Source organism: Electrona antarctica, assembly GCF_951216825.1.
Source record: "Electrona antarctica genome assembly, chromosome: 19".
In the NCBI taxonomy this organism is placed as follows: Eukaryota; Metazoa; Chordata; class Actinopteri; order Myctophiformes; family Myctophidae; genus Electrona; species Electrona antarctica.
Genome location: NC_136800.1, coordinates 30570700 through 30588034, shown reverse-complemented (window position 1 = coordinate 30588034; position 17335 = coordinate 30570700). Strand labels below are relative to the sequence as shown.

Here is a 17335-nt window from a genome sequence, read left to right as displayed (position 1 = left end):
TCCCCCTGTGTTACCTTTAGTGTTGGTGCCTTGCATGGTTTCCTCTGCTGCCGTCAGTAATGTAATGTAGGGTTCCAGTTGTGTACTCTTCAGAGTTATAAATTAACATTGAGGAAACATTTACCTGAGGACCTGGTTTTATGTTGCAGGTGACTGACAGCTGCCACATAACCCCCACCACATCCCATAATAGAAACAACATGGTCGTCAGGAGAACTTCCAACATGGTGGAGGTGACCAATCAGAATGGAGTGTCTGTTTTGTGTGACCAATCGCTGGACGTCTGCAGCCTGACCCTGGATGGTTGGTTACATGGTAGGAACATAGGACTGACTCTAGATGAATGTTTACATGGTAGGAACATAGGACTGACTCTAGATGAATGTTTACATGGTAGGAACATAGGACTGACTCTATAGAGTCTAGAGATGGATGGTTACATGTTAGGAACATAGGGCTGACTATAGAGTCTAGAGATGAATGTTTACATGTTAGGAACATAGGGCTGACTCTAGAGTCTAGAACTAGATGGATGGTTACATGGTAGGAACATAGGGCTGACTCTAGAGTCTAGAACTAGATGGATGGTTACATGGTAGGAACATAGAGCTGACTCTAGAGTCTAGAACTAGATGGATGGTTACATGGTAGGAACATTGGACAGACTCTAGTATAGAGTCTAGATGGATGGTTACATGGTAGGAACATAGGGCTGAGTGACTATAGGGGCTAGATGGATGGTTACATGGTAGGAACATAGGGCTGAGTGACTATAGTGGCTAGATGGATGGTTACATGGTAGGAACATAGGGCTGAGTGACTATAGAGTCTAGATGGATGGTTACATGGTAGGACCATAGGGCTGAGTGACTATAGAGTCTAGATGGATGGTTACATGGTTGGAATATAGGACTGCAACCATCGATTACCGTATTTTCTTAGATATTACGTATATTCTATCAATAACAATCAAGAAGCAAATCGTTGCTGTCGGGCGGTGAATTTTATATTTTATCTTGTCATTCAGACTTTGCTATACATTACTCCCTGCTCAGTACTGAACTCGGTTAAATAGAATAGTTTTACACGCTATAGGAAGACAAAATATGTCACCAATGATGAGCAACCGGCCAGCAAAGTACGAGTAAAGATCAATATGTCTTTGCAGGTGTGTCCACTGGTCTCCTGGGGACCAATGACAATGAAGCAGGGAATGAATTACCTCTGCCTGACGGAGCTCAGGCTGACAACATGGCTGACTTTATCTACAGTTGGCAGGTATCATATGACACAAACTGAATCCTGTGTGTGTGTGTGTGTGTGTGTGTGTGTGTGTGTGTGTGTGTGTGTGTGTGTGTGTGTGTGTGTGTGTGTGTGTGTGTGTGTGTGTGTGTGTGTGTGTGTGTGTGTGTGTGTGTGTGTGTGTGTGTGTGTGTGTGTGTGTGTGTGTGTGTGTGTGTGTGTGTGTGTGTGTGCGCGCGCGTGTGTGTGCGTGTGTGCGTGTGTGCGTGCGTGCGGGATTAGACTATAGGGGTTGGGTTGACAAGTATCTTGACATGAGAGCATCCATTTCCCCAGCACAAAGCACAATGGTTCTCAAGGTCGGGTCCAGGCCAGGTACCCCCATGGGTCCTTGAAGGGGTTTAAGGGGGTCCCCAGCTAAATGATTGATAGTGAGGAACCAGGCCTTTTACAGATCTTAACTCAGAGAGTGTACAGGTCCATTTGTGAGGGTGTGTGGTGTGCGTGCGTGGGTGCGTGGTGAAATTAAATTAAGTTTAAGAATTAAGTTTAAGAATTTTGGTATGTGAGTCGTGATCCCTGTCTGTGTCTGCGTGTGTGTGTGTGTGTGTCCAGATGACTACGGAGTGTTCTGTCACAGAAGCATGTTCTACAGCGTCTGACGGACCCATCATGAGCTGCCACTCCTTGTTCTCCTCCCCTGGCTCTCCACTCAGCTCCTGTTTCAGAGTGGTGAGTGAGGCCACTCTTCTTCTGAAGGGGCTGCCGTAGCTGAGTGGCTAGAGCCGTCGCCTATGGGAAACTGACAGAGGGTCCCCGGTTCATGTTTTGGCCCCAGTCGAACTGAAATTGAACCCCTATTCTCCCCTATACATGTATACAGTGAAAAGGGAGTTTGTGCCATATTATTATTATTATGTTGTGTTATCTATGTTACGTTTAATTAAATAATGAAGAAGCACATCTTTTTTTAAATATATTTTTTTATATCAACAAATCAATTAACCACAGTTATTATGTGTTATTTTATACTTCGCTCAACAGCGTCATGTGATGTCAAGCTTACAATAGATTGTAGGCTATTTTAGATTGTTTAAAACTCTGCCTTTGCCTATCATTGTTGGACCCTACATTAATCTGTCACTGTCCTCTCTCTCTCTCTCTCTCTGTCAGGTGGATCCCAGCCAGTTCTTGTCAGTATGTGAGACGAGCCACTGTGACACTGTCCCGGGTGTGTCCAGAACCCAATGCCGACTGGCTGTGGCTTTTGTCCACCTCTGCCAGAGAAACTACGTCCCACTGGAGATCCCTGCACAGTGCTGTGAGTTCTCATAATTTATGACTGAGTGCGTGTGGCCACTGTGGTGTTCATTTTGCTGAGCTGATAAGCTGCTCCTAAAACCAGTGGTCGCATGGTAAAAACCCCCCTCAAAACCCCTTCTTTTATCCTTAAAGACAGCTCAAATCCATCAGTTAGTTGCCAATATATGACATTTTCCAGAACATGGTCCCTAATTATTTAAACAATTGAACCCCAGCATCCTTATTCTGGGTGGAACATTTGCCCAAAAGTTATCTTGGAAAAATGTCACAATATGGAAATTAAATCCTCTGAAAATACAATGTAATTCCATGTTGCAGTGCTATTCTGCAGTGAATTCCTCAGTGTGGCTGAAATGGCAAAACAAAAGCATTTTCTTGTTTTCATTTCAGCACGGCTATGAAAGACGGTCACGGGAGGACCTTTTTCCACAGATGAAGACGGGCGTTTTGGTTCATAGCTGCTATAGCTGATCACTTTGATGTGCTATACCACTTCTCTATACTGTACTTATGCACTCTCTGATACTAATACACTCTCTGATTTCATTTCAGATTTGTTTTGTACAAACTGATTAAGTACTTTCATAACACACGCAATGTTGGATTTGTTTAGATATGCTGTATGTCAACAATGTGAATGAAAACACTATATCAAACACTATCCCAATGCCCTTGCAGTAGCTTTATTGGGACAACGTTTTGTGTCTCTTGTATGAATGATCTGTGAGTATGTAAAAATTTGATTTGAGATTTGTGCTACCAAATGTTCCGTCATTAATTATAACCAGTGCAAACAATGAAGCAGGGGGTCTACAAATGCCACATACTTTAGACCTTTAGACTGATGAACTGCATTTATTACATTACCATACAATACAGTACCTTTTGATTTCAGTTTTTGTCTGGGGGGAATGGGACCCCAATGTACAGTGGAAAATCCAGTGTTTAACACTGTTACAGAACCTTAAGGGACGTTCATTTGGACGACGTTGAGAGTGGGTGATCTAGAAGATGGGTATGTAGTTGTCTATCTTGGACTTCTGTCTCTGTGTGACGCACTCAGCGATCCACACGATGTTACGATTCTCCTGCTCCTTCAATTTGACGTAAGAGTAGAACACTCCAAAGTGGAACTGCTGCAGGAACGCAAGCGTATTCAACTTCACCTGCAGAAGAATTGATGATGACAATAATAATAAACTTAATTTATAAAGCACTTTCTGAAACATGCAAAAACAAGATTTAAAAAACAGCAAAATAGTAAAGTAAAAATCCATAGTTCATACATACATAAACTACTGTAAATTAAAAACAAATACTTTCATATAACATGAACAAATTAAAACAAACAAAATGTACACAAGGAAATAAGAATGGGAGCTTGTAGATGTGCTATTTTTGCTTTAAAAAAAGGAGGACAGACAGGCAGGGTAATTGCAATTGGATAAACTGAATCAGCATGACTTTACCTCTCGCTCAAAGAATCTGTCCTCCAGAGTTCTGGCATTGGATCCAGGCTCACGTTCCGCGAAGATCATTTTATAGTCCTGCAGGGAATGCTTCCATTATCAACCGTTCTCCAGCTGAGTCTCACTGCATCATGCGTCATTTAATGTTATAAACTCAATCTGGAGCGAACAAAGAGTTACAGGCCTGTAGGGGTCCTTTTGGAAACCCTTAAGGAACCCAGAGGGGCCCTGGAACCCACTTTGAGAACCACTCATTTAGAATATAGCAACATCTCATGAAATCTTCCTTAAGGAACTCACAATTTTATAAGATTACGATTCTTGGGCCACGATTGAACAAGATATTCTTCAGTATGTTGCGATTCTGCCATTAATTTCTATTTGTATACGTTTTTCACTCGCGTCGACTCACAGAAGAAGTTGCAGTCTTTCACAAACACTAGCCATTATATAAAAATAAATAATTTAATTTGTATGTGCATTTTGAACAACAAAGTCAACATTTAAACGTGTTTGACTCGATCATCATAAATTTAAGTTGTCTTCTTTGGCACTTTTTCATTTGATTGGCTCGGCAGCAGACCTTCATATCTGCTTCCGGTTCAACACTGCTGCCGAGCCAGGACTGCAGTGATGCACAGAGCCCACCGGCAGTGTTATCCAGACCCACCGGGTAGATGTCAGCCACAGCTTTGACCTGCTCGTGGTCCTCTGCCCTGGCCAGCAGCTGCAGCCCGTCAGGGTGAAGTCTGCCACAGGTAGGGTACAGAGCGCTCCTCTCCGAACCGCCGAGGTCTGTCCCAAACGAGTTCACTGTGATGATGAACGCCCTCCTGTCCGCCTCGAACTGAGGTGTACGCAAAAATTCAACACACACACACACACACACACACATTATGACATACACACACACCACATACACGCGTGCGCACATGTATAAGATCAAACTGTCAAATGAGTGAAAACTGTTGTAAGCCTTGTTTCTAGTCCGCAGAGGACCTTGCTGCCTTACCTCAAGGATAGGACACATAACATCCGTTGTTGCACCACCAATCTGCTGGCAAAATGAGTGGAAGGACTCCAGATATGCCTGGCAATTAATCACAGTACATGTTTGGGTAGTTTAGATCAGGGATTCGCAAACTTTTCAATCTCAAGGACCCCCATTTTTATATGCATAAAGCCAAGGACTTGATGTACTTTTCTAACTCTGGGGCCACAATCTACATCATAAAACCCTAACCCTAATCCATTTGTACATGATGTATATTTTAACCAGGAGAGTGTGTTCTTTCCACCGCATAAAGACTTGAAAATACTCAGCAAACAGATGAAGAGGCGCAGGCAGGCAATGTTGTTTCAGAGGTGGGTTTTATTTAGTACAGAATACAGCAGAGGACAAGCAGGAACCTGCATGGCTGACCACCGTGGTGGCCAGCCCAACTGCACACCATCCTTACATTGAGTCAGAATATATAGGCTACACAAAGCTGAGGGACAGGAAGTTATTTTGGACACCCCCTTGCAAGGACACCCACATGATGACACCTTAACTTGCTGCTTTGGTTGGAAATCACCTGATAGATCAACATTGGTCAGGTTCATCCTGGAATGCCTGCTGAGAGGGTGTCATATGACATAATGTTTAAGCAGATGGTCAACAACTGAAGCCAACTATAGAAAGAACATGAAGCTTGCACTTCATTTAGAATGTCCCATAAATGTGAAATAGGCTTAGCGGAAAGCATGGTCAGTGTGGTTCATCAAATATTCTTCATACACTCTCAGAGTTACAGACCTATAACTCCCAGAGGAGCCCTGCTTTGAAAACCATAGGTTTAGTTGTCAGTAAGACAGGGCTGAAATCGTGACCAAATATGGAGTCATCATACACTGGCCTGGCCTCACCTTTTTACCCACAATTGTAGATGACCAAGTCTGAGTCTGTCGAGCTGATGTTACTTGTGCATGCTGCCAGTTGGCCATGGACTTATTTTTTTTCTATGTTTTATTTGACATATTTAACTTTAATCATTTTATAATGGATGGAAGCACTGGAGCCTTGCCCAAATATGGGATCATACATCATGAATACGTATTTATAGGTGACGCGTACGATTAATGAATACTCATTCAAGTAGCAACTTTACTAGAAACTTGTATATATTTAAATTGTAATTAGGGTCAATAAAAGTCGAAGCTATTGGTCGTATGTAACCAGGGTGTCCGTTCTGTTCAGAGTCGACTCGTAAATCAACCCGATTCGCGGAAGGAGGCCAGGACAGATGTCATACTACTCTTCAAGGGCCACCGACTGTAAAGTCTATATTGGTGACCTGGGAACCGGTGCTGCTAAAGATGAGCTGGAGCGGGCGTTCAATCTCTTCGGTCCCCTGCGAACCGTCTGGGTAGCCAGGAACCCGCCCGGGTTCGCCTTCGTCGAGTATGAGAACCACAGAGACGCGGAGGACGCCGTGAAAAGCATGGACGGGAAGTTCCTGTGTGGCAACCGCATCCGCGTGGAAATGTCCACAGGCATGTCCAGGAGGGGCCGTGGCGGGCGCCCCGGCAAGCGCCGTTTCGATCCCAATGACAGGTGCTACCAGTGTGGGGACAGGGGCCACTACGCCTACGACTGCAAGAGCTTCAAGAGAGGAGGAGGAGGAGTCCTCGGCCCTCCTCGCAGATCTAGCAGATCTCGCTCCAGGTCCCCGGCGTTGCGCTCCAGGTCTCGATCCCGCGGCCACCGCTACCGCTCTCGCTCCCGTAGCCGTGGTAGCAATGGCAGCCGCCGCCAACGTTCCGTGTCCCGCTCCAGCCAGAAGACAGGCCAGGCAGCGCTCCTGCTCAGCCAGCCAGCAGACGCATAGTCTCAAGTTCTGCCAGACCCCAAGGTGAGACCAACACCAGGCGACGATTGAATGAAGATTTTATTTCCACCACTTAGTACCTCAACACTGATGCTTCTCTCCCTCCAAGGACCACATGAATCCAAGACACGTCCCTTAAACTCCCATCTCCCACCCAGCTCAAGAAACAGCCATTGCTCTGTGTTGCTGTCTGATGTTTTTTGATTGATTGATATTTTGTATTAAGCATGCATATTATTTGTACATATCTTTCAAATGTATAAAAGACAAAAATAATCCTTATTTTCACTGTGGTTCTTTAACTAACATTTTATAATATAATTAAATGGCGGTGGGTGGAATCGGGGGTTGGGGAGTCGTGATAATATTTTTAGTTCCTGCAGTACATTATCTGCTATTTAACTTGGTTGACATGGTTTTTTTAAAGTACTGCTTTCCGTGCCCTATACATCATAGAGATGTCGGGTAAGGGAGCAAAATCAGTGAAAGGACCAGGGGTTGATTTGCTGACCCCTCTGGTCATTGTTTTTTATTGAATGTAGGGATAATGTCTTATCCCCGCTTTCTAGTCAATGCTTTTCCTTTTGGGACATGCAGACTGATAATTATGTTTGATCGACAACAGTATATCACTATTTGTTGTACGATGAAGTAAATAGGGCTTAAGTGGTTAATGTCCCCTCTGTTTTTTTTACAACTGGAACCCTGAGGAGGATGTAAGAATTGGTAGACAGTAGATTGGTAGACCAATGACTTGGGCAGTCCATAAGGCAATTTGCAGTGGTCTAAATGTTGAGCATTGCCTGACTTAGTTGGTGCCATTCTTTTTAATTCCTAAATGCTGGCCATAACCCTATACATGTAGCTCCTTGATCTCACAAATGCTAATAACTTCTTGTACATGTTATACTGGTGATTACCGGTCTAATATTACAGGTATTTCTTATTTTGTAGAAAAATTGTTTATCTGAGCATGAAAATAATTTTGCATTTTTGGTGCAGAGGATATTGTGAAAGTCCAACAGGCACCCAAAGATCTCAACCTTTTTCAGGTCAAGGGTCCACAGTTTGATATGCGTTTGGCCACGAACCCCCATCACCTTAGGATGATTCTTGAGGGGCGCTAGCCCCTCCTATTCGCAGCTTTGTGTGCCTGTCCGTATGAGCACGGAATGTGCTCGGCTGATTGGCTGAGCACGGAATGTGATGTATGATGATGCATGATGATAAGAGCGCCCTTCCCTTCACACAAGTGTGATTCTTTTGAATCTCTGGACCTTCAACCTCCTGTGGTCCCTGGACTAAATATTGAGAACCAAACACACCTGTCTGATTTCCATGTATGATGTCACATTTCTAGACAGAATATTTTAGTACTATTATGGTGCTGTCGTTTTACAACTGCATTGCCCTTTTTGAGAGGCGCTAGCCCCTCCCACATCTGGCTTTTGAAATGATGTCATATGGCAGCCAAGTCTATGGACTTTTTAATGTTTGTTTAGAGCACTTTTAGCAAACAGAGTGGGAGCCAAGTCTATTTACAGCATTAAACATCATGTGACATCAATTTATACATCTTGTGCCCCTCACAGTTTTGAGGGGCGCAAGCCCCTCCTATATATAGCTTTTGTCCCCACACGTCTCAATATTTGACATTGACAATGAAAGGAGAAATTAGGTCAAATGTCAAATATGACGTAAATTTGTGTGGCAACACAAAGCGCCCCTCACTATACACAGGTGTAATTTTTAGTTTTACAGGTTGTAAACAAATCGGACTGTCTTTATTTTGTCCTGATTATCTGAACTTTTTTTTATTGGGTCCTAGACAATCTAAAACGCAGAGCACAAATGTGCTGGTTATTTCTGCCTTACTTTTTTGCCTGTTAAATAAACAGTGTGTTATCTGGGCGCAAAGCCTCTGCCCAAGGTGCAAAGGGGTTGTATTTAGTATCTGAATAGGTGTGTGTTTTCTCCTATTTAAGAGTATTTTAGTTAATTAAGGTATTCAAGTTGGCAAGTTGAAGTGGACACTGACAGTTTTCTGTTGAGGAAACAGGTTATGGAGACAGTGTTCCTCAGTTTTGACTGGTGATTATCTCTATCCTATATGGACTACAGGAATGCTGCAGCCTCAACCCTAAAGCCCCTGGACTCAGTTCAGATTTATTACAGGAGCTGCATCACTGCACTTTATGGATTGTTGACTGGCCCTTGATTGGCTAAGCAAAGTACATATTGAAGATAAAAGTGAGGGCAGAAAGGTGAAGACGCCAAAAGTGATTGGCCAGAATGACATTTGTGATGATGTGATCAGCACAGAATGTGATGTATGATGATAAGAGCGCTCCTCACTTCACATGCGTGTGACTTTTCTTTTAATGCCTCTCACTCCTGGAATGCCCTTTAACACATATTACATTTTGTTTCAATGCCATAGTTTGCACAGTTCAAATCCATAACCACGCTCCATTGTGTATGTTTGTAATTGTTTTTAATCTACTTAGTATTTAACTTTAATATATTTTAGGATCTATCTCTTAATATAAGTTATTTATTTTATGTCTTCTGTGTTTGTCTTATTGTTTGCTACAGTTCGTATATTCGCTCGACGTCACTGTAAATGAGGGCAACCTCACTGAGCATAAATTAAGTGAATTATTATTAATTAATGAATTATTATTAATTAATTAATAATGATGTTGGGAGACGGGAATATATTGGGCATGCAAAGAATCACACCTTTCTCCTGTAATATCTCCTACTTTATGTCCAAGAAGATACATATGTGACCGATATCACATTGCAAGCTAATTATAAGTTATGTTCTTTATTTAAACCACCTATTTAAATATGACAGCGACCAGTACGCAGCCCAGTATGCTGGACTTCCAAAATGGATTCTTCTTCAGATTGGATATTTTAATATTATTCTCTCAGCAATACTATAGGCTACTACACTCTCCTTTTCTTGCTCTCCTCGCTACTTGTCTCCGTGCAAAGCAGTGGCTACTTTTAATTTTTTTATTTCTTATTTGTTAGGGGTAATGAAAAATCAAGTGAAAATGTGTTTATCTCAGCACACAAAAATACTACATTTTTGGTGCTTCTTTTTTGAACTGTGGCATCTTTATTTTAAGGTCAATGTACATGAAGCCATATTAAAACGTTATAGTTCCAATATAGATTTAATTTCAATGCATTCAGGTGTGACTAGGCCCATGGCGGTCAGTCAGTCTATATTTACAATTTGCTATTTAGTCATTTAGAATATGCTCTTCTACAGAGCGACTTACTGTACAAGTGCAAGATCAGAGTAAATGCCATGAACCCTTGTCAATAAAGACAGGGTATATACAGTAGTACAAGAAACTAGGATACCAGGTAAACATCACACCCAGCATCTGTCTAAACAAACAATAACATTCTTAGCATTTGTGGTCAAGCACACTTTGTCGTGTGACAAATCTTTAGAAATCTTTTACTCTTACTTTTGATGAATTACCTTGTACAGTTTGTTTCTGAGGATCTCGGCTCCCATCTCATCTAGGTTGGACTCAGACACAGCGTCCTGGAAAAATGGAGCTGCCACACATGGAACATCACTGTACGGTTATTATAGTTAACTAAAACGAACTACATTACTAAACCTAGAATCCATCAAACATTTTAGGCTGATGCTTAACAAAAACATATTACTGAAAATGTATTGTGTTAAAAACCAACCCAAACTACTGTAACTAAAATCATAGACTCTATGATTTTAGTTACAGTAGAATGTCCTTCGTTTTAGTCTTCTCAAACTCGCTAATAGGGATGCCAGCATTCAAGTACCGAGGGGTGTGTCGACCAGGATGGTGGAGTAGAGTTCGGTGGAGGTGCGGGCGATGCCCACGGCGGCCATCTGGTCGAAGGCGCCCAGCGGGTGGCATCGTGGGAGCTGCTCGCCAACGTCCTTCTGCTTCAGGGCTCCGGTTATCAGCAGCACCACGTTGTCTATCATGTAGCTGTAGCTATGGAAACAAGGCCATACGGAGGAGGAAAACATGAGTGTGGTTCCAGACTAGTACTTGTTGTTCTGTCCCATTTGTCTGTTCATTTAGGCCATCTGCAGCCTTTTATTATTTATTTAATGAATACAAATATATTATTATTCAAGCACAGTGCGTTCACAGATTATTGAGGAATAAAAACAAACAGGTTTCAGCTATAAACTATGATCATGCTGCTGCTGCTGCTCCTGATGGCTTATATCTGGTGGTCTGAACAAATTAACCAATTAGACATCGCCAAAACTAAATTATTAACTATATAACTATTGCATTTGATACTGGGAATGTTCAAAAAAAGCCTCAAAATCATGAACGCAGCCTGCAATTTACGTGAAATCTTTCACAGACTTTCCTACTAGGCTGAGGAATATATCCCACCCTTTTCACATTGGCCTGTTATAGCGCCACCAACAGGTGGATTTTTTGGAACAAAATGCCTCGAATCATGGACGCAGCGTGCAATTTAGGGGAAATCTTTCACAGACTTTCCTACTAGGCTGAGGAATATATCCCACCTTTTTCACATTGGCCTATATGGTAGCGCCACCAGGAGGCCACAACCTGACCTGGTGGAGACCTGTGCCCCGAGGGGCACTTTATCTAGTTTATAGATGGAATATCAGTTGAGCATGTCGAGTTGAGTCACCAAGCCTGCAGGCCACTGGGTGCTTATTGTCTTGGTCTGATCAAATTGATCTTGAGATTGAGCATTGCTATTCCAAGGAACTGCTGTGCATACTGTACTGTATGTTCCATCTTCTGGTATGATTCATGTTGTTTGGTCACTTGTTTTGTCACACCTGGAGTACTGCCCAGTGATTTGGTCAAGTGCTGCTGAGAATCATCAAAATCCCGCTGGGTTGGACTGGATCCTCTCTATGGCTTTCTTACCCTGGAAACGGGCCAGACGGTCGTCTGCCAGGTCTTGTCCCCTCTAAAGGCCTATTCATACTCCAGTTTTAGTTGATAAGCTTAGGTGACCACTAAAACTGTGATTAGTCAAAACAAAGAGATGTGTTCGGGTGAGCGGTGAGTCGCTTATCACCGCAGTGTGACGTCATGTAGTTTTCGGTCATCACCTTTTGACCTAAAACTGGAATTTTCTTTGCCCATTGTCTTCCTTCCTTATTACGTCTGTACAAATCGCAGTCTGCCTCCCATCAAATCCACAATCCTATGTGTAAGCTCAGCGCTGGTCTTTCTCTCCCTCAGTGACACACTGCACATCCATCTAATCATCCTCATCTCCGCTTTGATTCTCTTCATGCTCCCCCCCAGGGCCCGTGTTTCATTTTTGAGTGGTGTAAACCACTCCTACAACTGGCTTTGTTAGTCTGTCTGTCTGTCTGCAGAAAAAATGAGCATGGTTGCTACGGTCACCCAGTTCACCCGGGTGTGATTTCATTACGTCAGACATTCCGTCAGACCACAGCTGATCAGGCTATATAAGACCTTACACCACTCAGTTCACACGGGTGTGATTTTTTATAATACGACTTCTGGTGCAGGCTGAGTACGCTTGCCCTTTCACCTTCATGGGTTCTTGAATGTTCACATCAGTCACTGCTAACCCCCAACCTGCGGTTCAGCATATCTCCTGCATATATATCTTCAGCTGTGGAACGGCTCCCCACTTACTCTAAAATGTTTCACTTGCCGCTTGCCTTTTACCCAACTGCATGATGTTATTTGGAATAACACATGCAGCTAGTATGTTGTGTTTTTCTTTTGTCATGAGGATAATACACTGAACTCCTCTGGTGTTGTCAAGACCACAAACAAATTGTATGACGAGAACTGGAATTGTATGCTCCCCATCCAACTTGTGTGTTTTGTGATCACTATTTGTCACTATTATCTGTTTCTAATGCAGAGTGATTTCACTGATTCTTTTTTAACTTTGATAAGCACTGATGATAACATACGTGATGTAGTCGAGGAAGGATGAGAGGGGTGGCAGGGCGTTGGAGCGCAGGCAGCTGAACTCGGTCAGCAGGTTGTCCCTCAGCCTGCTGTCCACCAGGGACACTGTGAGCTCCTCCTCGCTGGCCGTGGACAGCAGCCCACTGTACTCTGTGGTCTGCAGGTGGAGCTTCATGTCTGCACAGGAGACAAGCAGAGACTCTATAAGCGTTTGCCCCACCCTAGGCTGTGGACCAGGACCACCAGACACTGGTGGGCAATAAACTATCTGATGATGAATATGAAATAATAAAGTTGACGATGCCACCTACTAGGTCCTAGTATAGGTGGCATCGTCAACATTATTATTATCATATTCATGGTCATATATGAACCTAGGTTGAAGTCATGCCATGCCATTGATATTTTTGACAGCTAATTGAGACACAATAAGGTGTTGGCATTTGGCAGATACTTCCTAGAAGGTAGACACTCTGTGAATGCAGGTTATTGGTACACGCTCCCTAAGCAGGCTTCATATCACGCAGGCTCTCGTCTGGTTTCCCTGCCCCCCTACCCCACAAAAGACAGCCACAAGCTGAAAAGAGTGAAATAAACATTAATGTAACATTACACCTCATGGAAGTTGAGTAGAGTTTAGTGTTGTCAATTGTCATGGAGTGCTGAGCCTGAGTCACATGTGACAGTTGAAAGAGAAGTTATAATTATCATCTGTGTTGGTAGAATACAACACAGAAACTTTCTTATTTGCTGCTGCTGCTTGTGTTGTGCTGTGCTGTGTGTAATCGTATACTATTGTGATTCAAGGCAAGCTGTATTGCTGTATTGGGGCCAACCATGAGTGGCAATGAAACATATTCAGGGAACAGTTTCTAGTTTCTGGCTCTGCATGGATTTGAAGGCTGATGAATCTGTCTGTTGTGTTGCGTCTGCTGTTGAAGGCACTGTGCAGTATACAATATGTGTACTGCACACTGTATGTGGCTCTTGGTCACTTTGATTAGCCAATGTCTGCTATGTTTCCCTTTAAATGTGCCTCCAGACATCTGCAGACACCCTGAATCATAGCTCAATTATATTTACAAACCACACGGTTGTTAACAAATATCATCCAATGAAAAGCAAACATGATTAATTCTCTCTGAAGAGGATGTGACAGTGACTAACCACACAAGCACGCACGCACGCACGCACGCACGCACGCACGCACGCACGCACGCACGCACACACTGCACACACTGCACACACACACACTGCACGCACGCACACACACACTGCACACACTGCACGCACGCACACACACACACACACACACAGAATAATTTCTATTCATTGGGTGCAGGCAAGGATTCCGTTTTCAGCTATCTTTGTTTTTTTAATGATCCCTGATTTGCCATATCTGAATAAGAACATTTCAGTCTATCCAGCAATGAAGATATCAGTTTTGTCTGACAGATCTGTTTTAGCTGAGATATTGGAATCAAACACAAAGTATTTGTGAGGAATTCTAGTGCGTCTTCACATTATTTCAAATGATCTATCCTCTTACTGTATCTCTCTTATTATTACCTTAGAATAAATCTGAGATTAAGATGTCCTCCTGCAATCTGTGATGGTCATTTGAGTGCTCCCACTTTTGTCACTTTTTAATGTATTATTGGAAGGTTTTAAAGGCTGAGTAAGTTGTTATCGGTAACTTCTTATATAGTTAACAATGTCTGAAACAAATGTCAAACAAACAAAAAAAGACATTTAGACTGACCAGCACTAGGCTTTTCTGCTTCTTTCAGTAACCAAAATAGATTGTTTGGATGGAATGGAAAAGACATTCCACCTTGTGACACACTTGATTCTAAAAATATATTTAAAAGAAATGCCAAAAATACCATGAAATTTCTCAATTTCATGGCATAATTTAAGGCCTCATGAAGGTCTTAGGACTGAAAGCTTGTGGCTGCATTCTTCATCCATGGCATAATTTATCAAAGGACATGTTAGTGTAAAGAATAAAATCATGTTCATAAAATGTATGAACATTATTCTGGGTAACTACTGCGCAGCTCAGTCTTAATTTGTGAAGTCTCTCCTTATGCTGAACAGCAGAGTGACAAGATGGCTTTGATGCTGTCACATCATTCCTAGGTTCTTGGACAGATGGAACCTGACAGTGTCAACACTGACAGGGTAGAGGGTACGTGTTCAGACTCAGAGCTGTAAACCCTTAACATTCAAATAATAAACAAATGATATGAGCCCACAAATACCGTGTCACCTAATGATATTATGACAATCCAAGTCTTCATGTGGTATCTTACCCTCCAGTGTTTCGCACTGTGCCAGGTTGTGATAGTCGGCACACGTCAGAATCTGGGCTTTCATTCCTCGAACCAGACCCTCCAGGTATCCATGGTCCACGTTGAATGCCAGCTCTGCACACACTGCCATCATCCCAAATGTATGAAATTTACCCAAAGATATTAACCCGACAGGCTGCACTTTACTGTACTGTTTGTCCTTCACAATGTCCAGCTCTGTCTCTGCATGGACTTCTGCATTTTCATTCTATGACTAACACCCAGGCTCTCTTTATTTTCCCTTCCTCTTTTGTAGTAAATGTATATGTATTTGGCCACTGAACACCATCTGAAAAGATTTGGTGCCAAGGAAGATTTGTGTTAAACGTTTTTATGGCATTTCAAAACGCTACATGTGAGCTGGGCTTATATCAAATATACAAAGTATAAAATGGGGTTAACTTGGTTAAAGATTGTGATGTTGTACATTAACACTTTCCCTCTGCGGGGGGTCCCCAGACCCCACTTTGACAGCCACGTACTGCTCAAGAGAGACCACCTGGTACAGACCACAGTAGAAATGCCAGTTAAGGTACTTTACCCACAATAATGTAATACTGTGATTTCAACAGAACAGTAGAGCAAGCAATGATAAGGAATTCGAGCACTAAAGTGAAAGTCACAGTTGTGCACGCACCATAACAAACTATTCCTGCAGTGAACATGAATAGAATACAAGGACACTCACTGATTTGATATAATGAATGACAGGCTGTTAAAGGACCACTTCACCACTTTTCAACCTATCTTCATATAATTGGTCCTCACTAATGTTCATGATAAAATGCCACAATTTTTTAGGTCTGTGTGTCTCGGAGGGCTGTGGGCAGTTCAGAAACCTGTCCATCAGTGACATCATCGATGGGGAATCCAAGCTAATAGAAACTGCAGTCTTTCTAGTCCTGAAAAGTTGCAATGCGATAATGGAAGCCATTCTCACCATAATAAAAATCTAAAACAAAATCTTGTTTAAAAGAAATCTGCCTAACGATGTCATTGGTGGACGGGTTTCTGAACTGCCCACAGCCCTCCTATGAGACACAGACACAGTAGGAAAAACAAATCACACCTGTGTGAACTGAGTGGTGCAACTACACATTTATTGTTATAGTCACTGTGATGTTAGTGACGTCACATACTAACCATAGCAACCATGCTCGTTTTTTTGGTTGCTAACCATAGCAACCATGCTCGTTCTTTTGGTACGAACAAACACGGGTACAAAGCCAGTTGTTGGAGTGGTTTGCACCACTCAAAAATAGTGCTATTTTATCATGAACATTAGTGAGGACCAATTTCAATTATATGAAGATAAGTTGAAAAGTGGTGAAGGTGTCCTTTAAAGCTACACATCCAAATGACAATAAAGGGGCAACCAAAACCCAAAAAGCATTTTAGGTTACCTGTATAATCATCATTCAGTCCATTGTGTGTCATAATGATGAGGGTGAAGAACCATGATTTGCTTCAGCATAACATTTAGCTTTGCATAATAATCTATATTGTTTGTCTGTACGGATTGTTTTGTGTTCTGATAGTCTTTGTTTAAGGGGTTGTTTGATTTGTCCTACAGTACATGACTTAAAAACAAACAACATACACAGTGTCACTTTCAACATCAAAAACAGCTCATACTATGCTTGGAAATGCCAAAGAATAAAGATTCTTGAGGCGTGATTTAAACACCTGAAGGGTGGGGGCATGTCTTATGTGCAGAGGCAGCTCATTCCAAAGCTTGGGAGCTGCCACATGCAAAAGCCCGGTTCCCTCTGAGCTTCAGCCTGGTTTTAGGCACCACCGGAGGAGCTGGTCAGAGTACCTAAGGGTCCTTGTGGGAACATAAGGTGTCAGCAATTCAGAGAGATAAATGGGTGCCAAACCTGTATCGCACAGGAAGCCAGTGGAGGGAGGCTAGTACAGGACTAATATGGTCTCGCTTACGTGTACCTGTAAGCAACCGTGCGGTGGCATTTTGGACTAACTGTAAGCGAGAGATGGAGACCTGGTTGACTCCAATATACAGGGCATTACAGTAGTCGAGGAGGGATGTCATAAAAGCATGGATAACAGTTTCGAACACAGAGTGGGAAAGACAAGATTTA

At 42.5% G+C, this 17335-nt stretch overlaps 3 protein-coding genes across 3 annotated transcripts in view; 2 read left to right on the top strand and 1 right to left on the bottom strand.

Moving 5' to 3' along the window:
• Window positions 1–3392, top strand: part of LOC306943110 (uncharacterized protein) — a gene marked incomplete at its 5' end in the record, with an annotated part of 74022 nt that extends 70630 nt beyond the window's left edge. The window contains 5 exons of the mRNA XM_079529312.1: window positions 150–315; window positions 1169–1278; window positions 1858–1974; window positions 2416–2563; window positions 2956–3392. Coding sequence (XP_079385438.1) covers window positions 150–315; window positions 1169–1278; window positions 1858–1974; window positions 2416–2563; window positions 2956–2966 — 552 coding nt within the window. The 3' untranslated portion in view covers window positions 2967–3392. The remainder of the gene's footprint in view (window positions 1–149; window positions 316–1168; window positions 1279–1857; window positions 1975–2415; window positions 2564–2955) is intronic.
• A 48-nt stretch (window positions 3393–3440) lies between these two features.
• LOC306943385 (V-type proton ATPase subunit d 1-like) lies at window positions 3441–15391 on the bottom strand. Its single transcript, XM_079529673.1, has 8 exons — window positions 15195–15391; window positions 12882–13056; window positions 10739–10917; window positions 10410–10489; window positions 5047–5124; window positions 4705–4881; window positions 4035–4112; window positions 3441–3731 (listed from the first exon to the last, which is right to left on the bottom strand). Exons 1-8 carry the CDS (start codon window positions 15325–15327, stop codon window positions 3570–3572), a joined length of 1062 nt encoding a protein of 353 aa, XP_079385799.1. The 5' UTR covers window positions 15328–15391; the 3' UTR covers window positions 3441–3569.
• Window positions 6320–6904, top strand: LOC306943743 (serine/arginine-rich splicing factor 7-like; the record flags this gene model as incomplete). Its single annotated transcript, XM_079530274.1, has 1 exon — window positions 6320–6904. The coding sequence occupies one exon, from the start codon at window positions 6320–6322 to the stop codon at window positions 6902–6904; it is 585 nt and encodes a 194-aa protein (XP_079386400.1).
• Window positions 15392–17335: the final 1944 nt, after the last annotated feature.

Bases quoted from the DNA above. Each gene is read 5' to 3' on its own strand.
- LOC306943385 (XM_079529673.1), bottom strand. From the start codon at position 15,327: ATGATGGCAGTGTGTGCAGAGCTGGCATTCAACGTGGACCATGGATAC. The intron at 10,490-10,738 runs GTACTTGAATGC...CATGTGTGGCAG, and splicing joins CCTGGTCGACACACCCCTCG to CTCCATTTTTCCAGGACGCT. The intron at 3,732-4,034 runs GTAAAGTCATGC...ATTCTTCTGCAG, and splicing joins ACAGATTCTTTGAGCGAGAG to GTGAAGTTGAATACGCTTGC.